The sequence below is a fragment of the Patella vulgata genome, chromosome 4 (genome assembly GCF_932274485.2).
Source record: "Patella vulgata chromosome 4, xgPatVulg1.2, whole genome shotgun sequence".
Lineage (NCBI taxonomy): Eukaryota > Metazoa > Mollusca > Gastropoda > Patellidae > Patella > Patella vulgata.
The window spans coordinates 27,975,756-27,994,546 of NC_065882.2; the positions used below are offsets into that span (position 1 = coordinate 27,975,756).

General features: G+C 35.6%; 1 protein-coding gene across 3 annotated transcripts in view; it reads right to left on the reverse strand.

Moving 5' to 3' along the window:
* Positions 1 to 17,302, reverse strand: part of LOC126819645 (poly(A) RNA polymerase GLD2) — a 101,730-nt gene extending 84,428 nt beyond the window's left edge. For 2 of the 3 annotated variants that reach the window (XM_050547799.2, XM_050547797.2), the window contains exons 1-2: positions 17,235 to 17,302; positions 263 to 789 (exon numbers count right to left, since the gene is read on the reverse strand). In XM_050547799.2, the coding sequence (XP_050403756.1) occupies positions 263 to 780 (518 nt within the window). In that variant the 5' untranslated portion in view covers positions 781 to 789; positions 17,235 to 17,302. Of the gene's footprint in view, positions 1 to 262; positions 790 to 17,197 lie in introns of all 3 variants that reach the window. The other variant, XM_050547798.2, reaches the window with a different exon arrangement.
* Between the last annotated feature and the right edge of the window lie 1,489 nt (positions 17,303 to 18,791).

Below are 18,791 nucleotides of genomic sequence, written 5' to 3' on the forward strand. Positions count from 1 at the left end.
TTGTCCTGTATATGCTCCATGAGTGTTTTTCGGGGAATCCAGTATTTTTCTAGTAAGATTGGATATCTCTACTTTCCATATATACCAAAATTGTCATACTTTTATTGGAAATAACCACCCGATAAATACTTTTCTGGGAACCCATCTTTAATAGTTACTTAGGGAAAGACTGTAATCCTCTTGGATCACCCCAAAGTTCCATACGTAAATATATCAGAAACAAATGCAAGAAAATAATAATAATAAAAAAAAGAAAACTCACTTTCCCAGTTGTGAGTTCCAGTTGACTGGAGATTGAGAATCGTGATGAAAACTTTGATTATTCATGTCTGTTGGACCAAGGGGGGAAGAACTTGAACTGCTAGAAAAACTGGAATGGTTCAGTTTTTGTAAAATATCTGTACGTATGCTTTCTTTCAGACAGGCAATTCCCGCAGCGGTTGGTGGTGGTATTTGTGGATACAATGACGGACATGCATATCCCAGTACACTGTGTATAACTCTCTGTGCTGGTTTTGTATTACTGGTAGGTAGTGACTGAAGAAGGTTCTGATTGTATTGTGCATGTGGTAGGGGACTCACATAGTTTGTATAAGCTCCTGCAGGTGAAGACTGATAAACGTTCTCGAAGTTTTGTCTACTACGTGTTACTTCTACAGGAAGATACATGTACATTCCTTTAATAATCAGTCTTGTAGTAAGTAAAGCAGATGTAAGAAATAAACACACTCCCCCTTCACTTTTACTAACTACATTCAATAAATAACGCTTCAAGTTCATTCAACATTCCTGGAATTAGTAGAAAAAGTATCATCAGCATCAATTCATTAAAATAAACCAGCGGCTGCCAGGCAGGATACACCCACATTTTCGAGAGATGGATAGAGAACAAGCTAAAACGAAAGTGATTTTTCCTACATTCAAAGGCCATAATTCAGGAAATTACAATTCGATATGCGCAAATAACGAAATGAACCGAGATCTTTGTGTTATAAACTTACATTTCAAGTTTCAACAAAATCCGATAAAAATTGTGACCTCTATAGGGTCCACAACCTTGATACACCATATTTTTACGCTATTTGAGAACGAACAGCGGCCATTTTGTCTGTCAATTTTGGGCCGATTTACACGAAATTCGAACTCAGCCGTCCTTAGGGTGTAACGGTGATATAATAATACGTTTTTTTAAATCGGATAAAAATTATGACCTCTATAGGGTCCACAAGCTAAAAATGCGATTTTTCGTATAATCAGGAGCCATAATTCAGGATGTTACGGTCCGATATGCGCGAATATCGAAAGGAACCGAGATCTTTGGGTTATAAACTTACATTTCAAGTTTCAACAAAATCGGATAAAAATTGTGACCTCTATAGGGTCCACAACCTTGATATACCGTATTTTTACGCTATTTGAGAATATACGTCCACATGAAAATGTGGGCGTATAAAAATCAGTTCAGTAGGCCCTACACTGACATTGGTATGCACGTAAAAGAACCCTTAACTTTAACAGTTGGAATTCAATATAAGAGTAGGCTATTGCGCCGCTGTGCGAGCAAAATTTCCCTCATGGATATCGGTGCAGAAAAGTATGACGTTAAACCCATTTCGTTCGATTTCATTTCCTATTGAAAACTAGTTCAGCTCTGAACATAGGTCCTATTACGCTCACCTTGTAGGACCTACTTTCAGCGTCCAGGAAACTCCCTATTGAATCCTTGTCGAGAAACTTTCGAACCCCAGTCAATTTTTCCGGGTAACTTTTCACTGCTAAACGGTCGTGTGTCAGACCGTGTGAAAAAGAATTGGAATCTTTGAAAAAATTTGATTGTAATTTGGCTAGGCAAAGCAATACATAACTAACAATTCTCAACTTTTCAAAGATACCAATTTTCCCCCCCCTGCTTTACATAACTTTCGTTTCGTCGTATATTTAGATTTTGATGGTTTCTGCCAAGCTGTTTAGCAGAAGAGGACATGTTTTTAACAGCATATTGTGTCGAGCATACCGACTCTAACAAGGTAAGCAAGGTCTTATTTTCTCACTACTGTCTGAACCATCGTAAATTTTAAACAGATTTCTTCGATTATGAACAAACTATTTGATTTTGGTTATTATAAACTTACCTGTGTGTTTGAAATTACCTCTGGTTAAATAAAATCCATTGTACAACTAAATATCCCAGCTGATAAAAAAGTTATCTCTTGTAAAATTGAACTTCTCACAAACTTTGACATCGAAATAAACAAAGATAGGTTGCCAGGCAACGAAACATACGCCCACAACAGCTAAATCGTCCGGGCAGTCAACAAGAGTTGTTGCATATTTTTACTTTTTTTGGCAATGAAACATTTATAATACACTAAAATCTGATTAAGAGCGACAACTCATGAAGTAATTATCAGAAAACCATTAGAATTTGTTTGTTTTTATAAAGTTCTGACCCATGTTAACGTTTTGTATACAAAATTATGGATTTAGCTATTCAAGACCTAAAAATTCATTGAAAATCAATATACTTGTTCGTCTCAAGATCTTAAACTATGTGTATCAATCTGAAGTCAATCGGATATTAACTTTGGCCTTTAGAGCGTCCAAAGTGATCAAGGGCCATAACTTTGGCAGTAATTATCGGAAATCATTGAAAATCAATAGGATTCTTTGTCTCATGACCTTAAACACTGTGTATAAATTTGAAGTCAATCAGATATAAACTTTGGCCTCTAGAGCGTCCACAAGATTTTTCAAAGTGATCAAGGGCCATAACTCTGGCAGTAATTATCGGAAATCGCTGAAAATCAATAGGATTCTTTGTCGCATGACCTTAAACACTGTATAAATTTGAAGTCAATCAGATATTAACTTTGGCCTCTAGAGCGTCCACAAGATTTTTTTGAAGTGATCAAGGGCCATAACTCTGGCAGTAATTATCGGAAATCGCTGAAAATCAATAGGATTCTTCGTCTCATGACCTTAAACACCGTGTATAAATTTAAAGTCAATCGGATATTAACTTTGGCCTATAGAGCGTCCACAAGATTTTTCAAAGTGATCAAGGGCCAGAACTCTGGCAGTAATAATCGTAAATCGCTGAAAATCAATAAGCTTCTTTGTCTCATGACCTTTTAATACTGTGTATAAATTTAAAGTCAATCGGATATTAACTTTGGCCTTTAGAGCGTCCACAAGATTTTTTGAAGTGATCAAGGGCCATAACTCTGGCAGTAATTATCAGAAATCGCTGAAAATCAATAGGATTCTTCGTCTCATGACCTTAAAAACTGTGTATAAATTTGAAGTCAATTAGATATTAACTTTGGCCTCTAGAGCGTCCACAAGATTTTTCAAAGTGATCAAGGGCCATAACTCTGGCAGTAATTATTGGAAATCGCTGAAAATCAACAGGCTTCTTCGTCTCAAGACCTTAAACACTGTGTATAATTTTAAACTCAATCAGATATTAACTTTGGCCTCTAGAGCGTCCACAAACAATTGTGGACGCCGGACCGATGGACGGACGGACGGACGGGGGCGACGACAATATACGACCACATTTCAATGTGGGCGTATAAAAATGGAAGCTAATTATGTTACTTTTCGGGACAGATCATTTTGTATAAGCGGGTCTCAGCAAGGCTTGTCTATCGTAACAGTGTTTGGCTCTTTTACGACAATTCAAATTTTGTGTATGAATAAGCTATTGCTCTCGGACCCAGTAATGAGTTTGGGCGTTTACAAACATAAATACATGTACGCCCGTAGTCCGTTATTTTGTTTCTGTCTTGTATTAATTATTTGGTTAGAGAGTTGGTTGTGATTATTTCTTTTGAACATAGGTGCAGAACAAAAAGAACGACATTCCTTTAATATTTCCTGTCAATTAACCATGGCAATCTGCTGTAGCCGGGGTAAATCCGTAAATGCCATGTATTTTACATATTTGGTATTAATTTTGCCGAGGCCATGGAATCATTGAATAGGTACATAACGTTATTATTTTTTTTTTTTATTATAAATACCAAAAATTATTATTAACAACAAATCATACCGCACATCGGTTTAATTATCGGGAGATAGATCTATGTCTTTCTATTTCTCAAATATTATTTCCGTCGTGCAAAAACTCTTCAGAATTTGGATCTTGGTAACACAATTAATTTCCAAAAATCTCGGCTTCATTTTGAAATTCACAGGGCAATGTATCCATACGATTGTACTCTCAGTTATTAACTACAGGCCTATATTAATCGCAAGTACAACTCCGTTTTGAAATCCACAGAGAATGGAATTTTCTGATGGCATTTCGTCGTAGATCGCAATCATGCCTCAGCCAATCAACGCTTTGATTCTATAGTATGCAACACAGATGCAGAGAAAATGGTTAAATTTAGCGCGAAACTTGCCCGAGTTTTTCCCACAGTCTGCATAATTAACATACAAGACCCAATAACACACGCAATCTGAGATACCTCTTTTGACAAGTGATTTTTTGTTTTAAATACATTTTTATAAAGACAATCAACGATGTTTAGACATCCCGAACTGTTCTTGTAAAGAATGTTTCGATTACAGTATCTGTCGAATAAGCCAAAAAAAAAAGTAATTTAATCCGGAATATTATTGACGTGAACAGTCGGAACGTGAATTAAATATGAAAACTATTGAGAAGTAATTGCCTTTTTTCATAGTTTTTGTGGTAATCCTAAAACTTTGAAAATGGACTAATAACCACAGTGCATTGGGATTAGATGCCGCATTATGAAATATTATCAATTAAAATTATGAAATAAAGCGTATTTATTTATAAATGTTGCAAGAGAGTTGCATATAATTGACAGGGATGTACTGATGTAGGGCCTAATATAATTTATTAAAATATATATAACATACAGGGTATTTACAATTATGGGGTGATGATGATGTGAAAATTTGTCAACCATTGCCTCCTTCAACATATTAAGATGGTTAAGCTCATCACGTGACATGTACAATGTTGTGATGAACTTAGTCGAAAATACAAGCAGAAACATTAACTTTTCAAGAGAGAACTTTTTTTTTCGTTGGGATATTCAAGGGTCGGAGTAATCACCGGAATTCATTTACAATCACCGGAATTCACTTCGAAAACCCCCGATTCCTCCCACAAAACTAAGTTATTTTGAATGCGTAATACATTATAATATAACGAATAACTATTTTGATCTCTCCACAGGCCAGATGAAGGCGTTGTAGGTGCATTTATTTGAAAGACTACCGGAATTCATTTCAAATATATATGCATCATGATTATGATAACGTAGGGCGCGCCGAATTACCCCAAAACTCCAAAACAACACCCAGTAACTCCAAAAATGTTGACTGTGGAAACACATAATAACAATTTAGTTGAGTTTAAGAAGCCTCACTGCTTTGGGCCCAAATCGGAGGTTCATGAGAGATAACTCGTGTATGTGATTTTTGTTGACAAGAAACTATGTATACTTTCGTTGCAATTCGTTGTAATGTATTGTAATTAGTGATTGATTACTAGTTTATTAAAACAGTAATTATATGCATGAAACATATTATGGTATATATATAGTGCAATAAACAATTCAATATCATAGCTATATTTATTTATTTATAATTACAAATTGTGTCGATTGTCACTTTCGGTCATCGACATCGTAACTTGTTTTGAAATAAATAAATGAAATCAATTTAGATAAGTATGGAAGGGTATCGCGCTGCCAATATTAAATAGTCTGCGACAATGTCGTTTCCATTGATTATATGTAAAAAGTACAATGTACAAAGTCTAAATACCGATAATGATCAAGTCAAAATACCTCTAAGGCAAGAGTTAAATGTAAAACGTCAAATGTTAAGTGTTAAATGACAAATGTTTTGTGGGAAAATGCTTTTTTTGATGTGTCTACATTTTACATTTCTCTCATTACATTTTACATTTGCGCTCTGCCACATCCCATTTGTCCTTCACGCTTTCTACATAGCAACTTTTGCACAGCATCAACTTCCATATGCAAATGTAGGATATCATGTGACTCATTAACATATACGGAAACCCGGCACACTATAATCCAGTGCACTATAAGGATATTCACCGCACGATAACAGTAAATCAAGCTGACACACCATAAGAAACTATCTAGACGACCGTGCGTAATCATGAATGTGCCAGGAAATAATTCATAGATTCAAACAGCCAAAGAAAATACCTTCCAGTAATTCATAACACAATAACTGGAATTTCGTATTAATACCCGTATTTTGATATTTTAAACATCCCACTCTTTCCGGTCTCTCTATATACAGCCTAATTAACTTTGATCCATTAAAAAAACCCAATATACATCTATAAGCATTGTGCTCAACAAATAAATAATATATTTAAAGAGAGGAATGACTGTACATTTTTTAGTATGGACATAGAGAATTTTTGATTAAGCCCTGTATCTTTAGTTTAGTTTAGTCCCCCCCCCCTTCACTTCAAGTTAAGCAAATATGAATGTGCCAGAAAATTATTTGCATATTTGAAAAGAAAAATCAGTGATATGTAACATGGTATCTGGAATTTCGTATTTAGACCAGTATTTTTACTTGAATACCCCTTTAATAGTGTGATATTTATTGGATTTGAATTATGAAAATACGATTGTACATTGTACCAGAAAACTATTTACATACCGGTATTTACAAACAGAAATGAACCTGCTTTTCACTAATATGTAACATGATACCTGGAATTTCGTATTTGGACATTGCACAGCCCCCACCCCCCGTAATAATGGTAAAGTACCATCCAATTCCAAAGTGTCAAAGTAAGTAAATTTTTATTGTGTGCTAGGCCGATTTCCTGTTATAGTGTTGTGAATATCCTTGTTCTGGCTCATAGTGTGCCAGGTTTCCATATATGTTAATAAGTCACGTGATATCCTACATTTGCATATGAAAGTTGATGCTGTGCGAAACATGCTATGTAGAATGTGTGAAGGACAAATGGGATGTGGCAGAGAGCAAATGTAATGAGAGAAATGTAAAATGTAAACACGTAAACAAAACATTTGTCATTTTACATTTAACTCTTGCCTTAGAGGTATTTTGACTTTATCATTACCAGTATTAGGACTTTGTACCTTGTACTTTTTACATATAATCAATGGAAAAGACATTGTCGCAGAGCATTTAATATTGGCAACAATACCCTTCCATAGATAAGTACCGCTGACAATTATTTGTCTCTGCTCAGAGTATTCTCATGTTATGATAGTTAATTGTGTTGTGATTGTATATGATTTGTCACCTTTAACAATGACAATATTTAAATTTAATATGATTCGTAAATCCGATATTTTGATCATTAAAGGGAGAATACTCGACATATGTGGAGAAAATCTTGTAACTCGTCAAATTTGAGATGTTTTAAAACAGTCATGTGTAGAACCTATTTGTAATTCATCTAAAAGCCTCTTTTATCAGTATTTCAGTCCTAATTTTAACTTACAATATTATTTGACCAAATCCATACACCGGAATTCATTTACAATCACCGGAATTCACTTTGAAGATATCAGAATTTGCCCGTAAAATCTTCCTATTTACTTATATTTTCCATAAATATTGAATTACTTCAAAACACATAAAATCACCGGAATTCACATAGAAAACATATAAGCACCAGAATTCACTTTCAACATATCATAATTCGAACTGAAGACCTTCGTATTTACTAACATTTTACATCAATAATAAATCACTTTAAATCACCGGGATTCACTTTGAAAACATATAAGCATCAGAATTAACTTTCAGCATGTTGGAAATCGTACTTAAGACCATCGTATTTACTAATATTTTAGATTAAACATACATTATGCAAGAGCTAAATCTGTCTATTGCAGGTCTTTTTTTTTAGGCCTGAAATGTTATCTAAATATTAATTAGACATTAATTAACTTATCCAGACCATAATCAACTCTAGATGGCATCACTAGCCTGTGATCTTAAGTGGATTGTGAGCCGATTTACTGCATAACTTTCCTTCTCGATTAAACGATTAAATGGATAATCGAGACTATGCTGTTTATCGTACTGACTTTAGTAATGATGACCCAGACTAGGCAGAAATTTCATTCAGTTGGTTCTCAGTTCATAGTGGATCAATTTGAATGAAATTTTCAGCAAATCGCCTTTACGTTATCTAGTTTTTAATTATTATAGTGAGAACTGCCAACTTGTTATCAAATCTCCCATGATGTATCTTTAATAATAAACTACTTTTAAACACCAAAATTCACCGGAATTCACATTGAAAACATATAAACACCAGAATTCACTTTCAAAATATCGGAATTCGCACTTAAGACCTTTGTGTTTACATGGAACTTATGTATTATTAAGGTCCATGGTATTTACTAATATTTTACATTAATAATAAATTACTTTAAAACACTGGAATTCACATTGAGAAAATCGGACATTGAAAACATATAAACACCAGAATTCACTTTGAAAACATATAAACATCGGAATTCACTTTCAACATATCAGAATTCACACTTAAGACCTTCGTATTTACTAATATTTTACATTAATAACAAATTACTTTAAAACACTGCAATGACTGGAATTTACCGGTACATTGAAAACATAAACACTGGAATTCACTTTCAAAATATCTGAATTTGCATTTCAGACCTTTGTACTTAGTAATATTTTACACTAATAATAAATTTATTTAAAACACCGGAATTCACTTACAAAATATCTGAATTTGCACTGAAGACCTTCGCATTTACTAATATTTTACATTAATAATAAATTACTTTAAAACACCAGAATTCACTTTGAGAAAATCGGAATTAGCCCCCAAGACAATTGTATTTACTTATATTTTGCATTAATATTAAACTAGAATGTATCTGCTGTAAAATGATATTTCCAGATGGTCAACACAGGGAAACACAATATGATAAGAACACAGCAGTAATCCATGTAAAATGTCAAACCTAACTTCATGAATGTGGAGCAAAACATTCTCAGTGTAGATGAGCTAAGTTTATTCATTGTTCTTAGTGTTTAACATCCACTTCCACCGAAGGTGCAAGTCTGAAGGTGATATCGCAGAAAAGTCTTTTTTTTTTCTTTTTTTTTAAATCATCTTAGCGCACGTGCAGAGGTCTTTCCTGTAGGAGGAAGAAATCGGAGTACCTGGAGTAAACCCACAAGGTTTGCCCCTATCTCCAAGCCACATACTCTCACGCCAGGAATCGAAACCACAGCCGCAAGCAAGATATGACCGACCAGCTAGAGGTCGAAGCGTGGCACTCTAGACCACTATGTTGTTGTTTATTACAGATTTAACGTCCAATACAATGAATATGATATTATGGACAGGTTGATTTAATTAAATTATTTACAATTGAAATTGTTAAAAACACAAATTAAAAAAAAAAGAAAAAAAAAAGGTCCTCGGATACCAAAAGTTCCTTAAAGCACACTAGGCCACCCCCGAAGTTTATTCGAAAATTAATTTGGTAATAATAAGCCAATCAAATAAAGTCTCATTAATAATAATAGTTTGGATGTTTTCATAGATAATCGGTTGTAGTATGAAGCAGTCCAGATTAAACAAGCCAACAGTGAGGCTGATGTCCCCCGCCGAAATCCCAAAATAAATAGATGACACATATTCATTAATCGCACATTTATTTTTTTTCAAAAGTATCAAGCAATCAAACAAATTATCACCTATACACTAAGTTTGATCACTCTCTATCATATTGAATCAAAGTTATCAATCCTTAGCCTAAGCAGAAAATTCTCATTAACAAACTTAGTCAAGGTAATGATATAACGAATCTATACTCAGAGTTTCATCACTCTCACTTAATTAAAACCAAAGTTATCAACCAATCAGATTGCTTATCTCTGCTGACCGTAAGCAGACAAGCTTTATCATCGAACTCCATCAAGACATTCACCTAATGAATGCCTACACCAAGTATGAACATTCTTCCTCAATTAGAAGGAGAGTTGTGTTCCAAAGTCTCGACCAATCAAATTGCTTATCGCTCTGCTTACCCATAAGCAGAAAATGCTTATTTATGGAACTTACTCAAGGTATTGATGAGATAAACCTATACACTAAGTGTCCCCACTCTCACTTAATTAGAACTAAAGTTATCGTGTCCCAAAGCATCGACCAATCAAATTGCTTATCTCTGCTTACCCTTAGCAGAAAATGCTCATCTTCGAACTCTATCAAGGCATTCACCTAATAAACACCTACACCAAGTTTGAACATTCTAGCTCAATTAGAAGGAGAGTTAATGTGTTCCAAAGTCTCACCCAATCAAATTGCTTATCGCTCTGCTTACCCATAAGCAGAAAATGCTTATTATCGAACTTAGTCAAGGTATTGATGTAATAAAACTATACACCAAGTTTCATCACTCTCACTTAATTAGAACTCAAGTTATCGTGTCCCAAAGCATCAACCAATCAAATTGCTTATCGCTGCTTACCCTAAGCAGAAAATGCTCATCTTCGAACTCCATCAAGGCATTGACCTAATAAACACCTACACCAAGTTTGAACATTCTAGCCCAATTAGAACAAGGCATTGACCTAATCAACACATACACCAAGTTTGAACATTCTAGCCCAATTAGGAAGAGAGTTATCGTGTCCCAAAGCATCAACCAATCAAATTGCTTATCTCTGCTTACCCTAAGCGGAAAATGCTCATCTTCGAACTCCATCAAGGCATTGACCTAATAAACACATACACCAAGTTTGAACATTCTAGCTCAATTAGGAAGAGAGTTATTGTGTCCCAAAAAGTGTGACGGACAGACAGACGGACGAACCCATTTTAATAGTCCCCTGCTTTCTTCGAAAGGCGGGGGACAATAAAGTGTAATTGTCAGTTGTCTTTGCCACTAACGAGACGCAAAAACTCAGGGGTCACACAATTTTGGCTTAATCCTTACTGATTATTCCTTCAATCAACACTGACGTGTTTAGTAGTTACTTTAATAATTAATTTGCAGTGGATATGAAGTTCAGATTTATGTTTAACCCGTTGACAGGGCCCTTTTATTGATTGTCTCTAGAATCATAGCTATTAAATACATAATATGTTTCATGCATATAATTACTGTTTTAATAAACTATTAATCAATCTCTAATTACAATACATTACAATGAATTGCACCGAAAGTAGGTCTATACATTTATTTTTTGTCAACAAAAATCACATACACAAGTTATCTCCCGTGCAGGGCTCTATAAAAGTTGAGTGTGTCTGCGCACACACTTGAAAATGTGCCTGCAGGGTCATACTGAAACACAAGGATGTAGCCAGGATTTGGTGAGTGGTGTAAAAATATATTTGGCGAGCGGAGCAAGTGGAAAAAAATTTTGGGAGGGGGGCGTGGTGTATTTTCAGAGCATCTGCTGCCTTTTGTATTTGGTTCAGTGCAAATCAAATTTCCATTTATATATTCAAATTTTACCAAATTCACTTAATTTTCATCAATGATACAGGGATCTAAAAACATTTTGACACCACCCGACCGAGCATAAAATTGTCCCGCCCCACTCTGTTTCTCTGGATAGATAAGTTGAGGACCTTTCGGTATTTGTTGTTTTGTTGGGTTTTTTTCAAATATTACTTTATTACTTTGAGATTAAAAATTAAAACGATTCTTAAAATGGTGTTTGTGTTTTATTTGAGTACAACGAATTATGACAACAGGTAGATATTGATAATTAAAACACGTTGTATTATTTGACTTGTTTGTAAAGTTGTTGTACGTGTCTCACAAAGAATATTATTATTACGGTGGAATGAGAATCAGGTCGCAGAAACTGAGAAAGCTCTCATCGTCCTCCTAGTCCTACTCTCGGGCCGTAGCAAATCCATGGTCAACACAGGTAAGAAATAAAATAAGAAACATCGTGAAAATTTGAAGGCATGTGTTGGACAATTACGACATTCAAACCTTTAACATTGGGAGTGCCGTAAATTGGTCTGTGAGACCTATTTACGGCAAATAAACAAATATAAAGACCGTAGAATAATTGTAAAATTTGTAGACCTAGGCCTACACATCTTCTAAGTATAAATAAACCAAATACCAATACATCTTTCTTTAAACTAATTTGGGATGATAGGGTCTACTACGGCACACAAAAATAAATTATGCCGTGACAGACATGGTTTGTGTACGTCGGCTTTTACCATGGCTTTGCCTGCAAAAAAGGTTTTTTAAAGCAAATGTGCCTGCGCACGCCGTGCGCATGTGCGCGGAAATATCGATGCCTGCAGTCCCGTGAACCTCCGATTTGGGCACAAAGCAGCGAGGCTTTTTAAATTCAACTAAATTGTTATTTTGTGTTTCTACAGTCAACATTTTTGGAGTAATTGGGTGTTATTTTGGAGTTATTGGGTAATTCGACGCAAATTGTTATTTTGAAGTTAGGCCTATTGGGTAATTCGACGCACTCAAGACGCGCCCTACGTTATCATAATCATGATGCATATATTTGAAATGAATTCCGGTGGTCTTTCAAATAAATACACTTACAGCACCTTCATCTGGTCTGTGGAGAGATCAAAATAGTTATTTGTTAATATTGTTATATTATAATGTATTATACACTTAAAATAAATTAGTTTTGTGGAAGGAATCAGAGATTTTCGAAGTGTATTCCGGTGAATTCCGGTGATTAGTCTACCCGATATTCAATTGTGCAATGGATCTTATTCAACCAGAGGTGATTTCAAACACATAGGCAAGTTTTTAATAACAATTATTCAGTAGTTTGTTCACAGTTGACGAAATCTGTTTATAATTTACCACGGTTCAGACAGTAGAATTTTCCTTTACATAGTACAGGCGTTCACAGGTACTGACACACGATCGTTTAGCAGTAAAGAGTTGCCCAGTAAAATTGACTGGGGTTCGAAAGTTTTTCGACAAGGATTCAATAGGGTGGGTCCTGAACGTACAGGGCGAGTGTAATGCACCCTACATTCAGAGCTGAACTAATTGAAAACTAGTCGGCTCCACGATAATCGTTGAAGTAAATTGACACCTTTCTTGACTTACTTAAGTTACTGAAGACCGTGTGTGCTTCACAATGAAAGACCAGTCAGATTACAATTCTATCAACTCTTACATTATCAAACATCTCACTTACTGTCTGAACCATCGTAAATTTTAAACAGATTTCTTCGATTATGATCAAACTATTTAACTTTGGTTACTATAAACTTACCTGTGTGTATGAAATCAACTCCCGTTAATTAAAATCCATTGCACAATTTAATATCCCAATGAATAAAAAAGTTCTCTCTTGAAAAAATTGAATTCCCACAAACTTTTGACATGGAGAAATACCAAAATGGAAGCCGATTACGTCACTCTTCGGGAGAGATCATTTTGTATAAAGGGGTTACAAGATGTCACAGTTTGCGGTACTTTTACGACAATTCAAGTTTTGTGTAATCCCGGCTCGGTATTGAGTTTGGTATTAACTGCCCGTATTCCTTTATTTTGTTACTACCTTTAACATTCTAGTAAAATCTCTGCAAAGTTTATAGCTTTTACCTTTTTGAAATATTTTGTTTTATTAATATTTTTGATTAGAGTCGGGTGAATGAATTTTCTTTTGAACACAAATACGACAAAAAAAATGACATTCGTTTTACAGGTCTTAAATTTTACCCATATGAATATCTTTAATCTGATATTTAACATGATAGATCTAACGTACATGTACAGGGTATTTAAAATTATGGGGCTATATGCATGTTCCTGAAGCAACGACTATGAGTTTTACAACATCTGATAAGATGTACGTAGTTAAAGCCAGATTAAGCCTTCTATTGAAGGTGGGGGCTATGGTGTGATTTAAGTATTATTTACAATAAATTAAAAAAAAAATAATTGATAAAGAATATATTTTCATCATGAACAATAAATATTGCACCATATCACAATACGGTCAAAACTGTAATCAGTTGATATTTTTCGTTGCCCAAACTCAAATGATCGAAATGAGGACGCTTTGTTTTGATTGCAACACGTGCTTGTCAAAATCTGTCATACCCTGCAACAGATTCAGTGGTTTCGTCCAACACGGGAGGAAAGCCATGTTGTCTTGAACTCAGTCAAAAATACAAGTAAATACGTCAATTTTTTCAAGAGAGAACTTTTTTATTTGTTGGGATATTAAATTGTGCAATGGATTTTATTTAACGGGAGTTGATTTCAAACACACAGGTAAGTTTACAATATCCAACGATAAGTAGTTTGATCATAATCGATGGATCACGTGGCTTAGTGGGTAAGACGCTGGCTCGCTAGCCTGGAGGTCGGGTGTTCGATCCCTGCATTGGGCGAGAAAGTTCATCCCGATTTTCCGGCGTGGTTTCACCTTGTCAGTGATGCAGGACGGAGGGCCTGACAAGGACAGCTGTCTAGTCGTTCGGATGGGACGAAAAACTGAGGTCCCGTGTACATATTGGCGTGTACGTAAAAGATCCCTTGGCAGTTAGAATTCGATATAAGAGTAGGCCGTAGCGCCGCTGCCCGGGCAAAATTTCCCTCATAGCACACTGTATGGCGTATGCCCGTCTTCATTAGCCCAGGTTAGGAGCAGAACAGTAGGACGTTAAACCCCATTTCATTTCATTTCATTTGATCATAATCAAAGAAATCCGTTTAAAATTTACGGGAGCAGGTCATTTCATCCCACTACCGGTTCACCCCGAGCTGTTTCATCCGGGATTTTTCATCCCAAATTTACACGGGTCCTTTCATCCCACTTATATCGAGTCGTTTCATCCCACAAATTTAAAAACCGATATTACATGAATTTTTAATATTTTATTTATACATTAATACCAATCAATAACAAAATGTCAATGCAAATTTATCATGAATAGTTGGTTTCACTATAACAGGATTGCCAGTGATAGAACAGATCAAAGAATAAAATTGCACGTAGACACTATTTGGACACGTGTTATCTTGAGATGTTCAGACTACCTGGCGCCTCAAATAACCCAACGTTAAAAGAAAGCATGCAATGTCCACCTTACAACAAGTTCCATTGATTTACGATTTATTTTATCATTTATCACACAGTTTAGACCACAATGTGTTACGATTCACATTTTGGTATTCTAAATGAATTCTTATATTTGGAATTGTTTAGTTTCATTTCGTGTACGGAAATTAAATCAACGATTAGTTTTAAAATTAATTATCAATCTAATTTGTCTTATTTAAAAGGGGCTCCTGCGCAATTTAGTTGATTATTTGATAATATGTACAGAGCCCATGATGTATTTTGGCGAGTGATTAAGCTGTCAATATGTAATTATAAAATACCTTTTTATAAAGAAGATAAATGATGTTAGACATCATAAACTAACAAACAATACATACGAGTATACGCTATTACAAAAACATCGGTGAACTAATCTAAAATCATAACGGCAATTAACTAACAATACGAATAAACAATACGAATATACAGCAGTGAACTAATCTCGGTCATGATCGGTAATCAACAAAAATCGACAAGTAAACTTATTCATTCCATACATTATTGTTTATTTAACAATAAGTTAGTGTTTAACAGTTTATTTAACGATAAGTACAACTCAGTTTATTGACTGCTATTATAAAACAAGGGGGATGAAACAGCCTGATAAAAAATTAGGTTTGGAATGAAACAGCCTGGGGTGAAACAGTTGTGGGATGAACTGACCAGCATCCAAAATTTACGATGGTTCAGACAGTAAAGCCAAATCTTATTATGTGAAAACATGACAGTGTCGGTGACAGTCAGCAGGCCTGATGTCACTGTTGATTTTTTTGTTTCGTACTATATATGATTATGTAGCCTAGTACCGTAGTAATAGTATCAGTATTATTTATTTTCATAATGTCAAGATGAAGATGATGTCACATTCCGGCTAAACACATTTAATGCAAAGAGTCTCAGACTTCATGGTTATCATACATCGAGTGACAGAACCATGGGTAGAAATGGTTCCACTACTGATGTCTTCTGCCTTACTCCAGCCACAGTAGTAGCTCGTCCTACACTACAGAGTTCCTTTGCGCAAGTTTTTTAGTCAAATGACTACAAAAAGGTTACTGACCTATAATAGCTCCCTTAATTTACACATAAAGTGACCCAAAACAGTAATGCACATAGCTTAACATATTGATATATATAATAAATCAATTCCCATTGAAATAAAGGTGAAGCCTTACCACATAATTATCGAAGTGGATATTTAACCGTATACGGCAAAGTATCTACTTCCGCTATTTTACCGTACATCGTTTCGGCGCAGAAGCACGATTTTACCGGAAAAACATAAACCACCGACAGTCTTAGTACTTAAATTAAAACCAAAATCCGCAGAAATGCGCCCTCGACCAAAATAGAATAATATTCTAAATGCTTTTCTACAATTTACATTTATTATCTTATTTTCTTTTAAAAATAATTCTCCAGTTTCTACCATAGAAATTCAAGTATGGCTATTTCGTTCCTTTATAAGAAACGGAAAAAGAACCAATGTTAGACAAAGAACGAATAGAACTGTTGGGTTAGGGTTAGATCTAAGGGTTAGGGTTTGGGTTATGGGTTAATGTCAGACGCCAAAGCAAAAACTGCTAAGTCCAGGTATCAAAGAACTTCGCGTGTGTATGTTAAACAGAAGCGTACGGCAAAATAGTAAATAAAGTAAAGTGCCGTTTACGGTTAAATATTCACTGCCCATAATTATATGATTTGATGAAACCCAACTCAACTGCTACCCGAAATTTCAACTGGCCGGTGTCATGGCGGCTCTTGTAATACAAGAAACATCACTTTGCAAATGTAGAACGCATAAACACAAAGAAAAACTGTTCGGTAACTATTTTAGTGGTCCAGTCTTCACTTTTTGTCATAGAATTACTTATTCCAATACAATTGAATACAAATTGTAATGATATGTGTTGACAATTGTGCGATTGAACCTATTTGAACTTGCGTAAGGAGTCTTAGACTGTATTAATTGTAACGTTAAACACACAGTTTAACGTTACAAGTATAGTAACTAAACCATGGGGAAATAGGTCTATGAATTACTATTAAAACTGAATTATTATACCTGACTGAAAATAATTTTTTACAAAAATTTAAATTACTTTTTGGAAAACGCGTGGAAATTATCTCCCCATACAATTCCTGAAACGTCATTTCCGGTTCTTTCGTATATAGCTTCGGTAGCCCAGACATTTATTTACATTAGATGAATGCAATGACTGCAGCAGACTTGAGAAACAAGACTGTGCCACATTTTTTACAAATTGTACGGATTGACTATAAAATGAGGACACACTTTTGCTATGAAATGATTAATGTCGCTGTTGCTACATAAACGCAATAAATATTTATAGGTTTTTACATAATCGAGCAAGGTGTATATTTATTATATCATTTACAGCGATCTATCGATAACGAGCAATGTTTTTCTCACTTCCTATTGTAAGCCTTGGATTTAAATTAAAATGTTATAGTTGATAGTGATATAATAAATATCATACTATTCAAAAAAAGTAGGGGATATTTGATTTTTAAGTGTTATTAAAGTCACCTAATGAAACTGACGAAGAAACAAATGACAAAATGAAATGAAGTTCACATTCATCGATTTATTCCAAATGATCGTTAGACTAAGTAAGGCACAGACTGACCATTATAAGGGTAAAATGATACCCGGGGTCAAACAGCAAAGTTACCACAGCATCACAACCAAGTCAGTAACGGGTAAATCCTCCTCTGTTTGCAAACAAGCATTGATCCGACGTGGCATACTCCTAATGAGACGTCTAAGGTCATTTTGGTCCAGATTGTCCCATTCCTGTTGCAACGCAGCAGCAAGTTCTTGGACATTGGCAGGACGTTGTTGACGTTGACGCAACCTCTGTCCAAGCATGTCCCAGACATGCTCGATGGGGGAGAGGTCGGGACTCAGTGCTGGCCAAGGTAATGTGGTGATGTTCTGTTGTTGGAGGTAACCTGTAACGATCCTGGCCCTGTGACATCTTGCGTTGTCATCCTGGAAGATGAAACGGCGGCCATGACGTCGTGCGAACGGCACAACATGGACTGCCAAGATGTTGTCCCGGTAGTACTGGCCTGTAACACGCCCTGCAACAACATGTAAAGCCGTTCTTCCAGCAACAGTGATGCCTCCCCACACCATAACAGAACCACCCCCAAATCGATCATGTCTGATGACGTTAACGTCTTGGAAGCGCTCGTTTCGACGACGCCACACCCTCCTACGTCTGTCCAAAAAATCAACAGTGGACTTTGACTCATCTGAAAACATCACATTGCTCCAGCGTCGATTATCCCAGTGTTGACGATCCCTACACCAACGACGTCTTGCCTGAATGTGATGATCTCTCAAATAAGGGATCACGCGAGGACGTCGGGCGCGAAGGTGACCCCTATGCAGTCGATTCCGAATCGTCTGGCCACTCACTCTCACACCAGTGTCTGTTTGAAGACGAGCGCTGATCTGATTTGCTGTGATGACACGATTTCTCAAGGCCAAGGTACGGATAAATCGATCCTGGGCTTGAGTTGTCGCCCTTGGTCGACCTGAGCGTGGTCTGCTGTACAGATTGTGTATCACGGTATCTGGACCATAGCCTGCTTATGACAGACTGAGAAACATTCATCGTCCGCGCCAC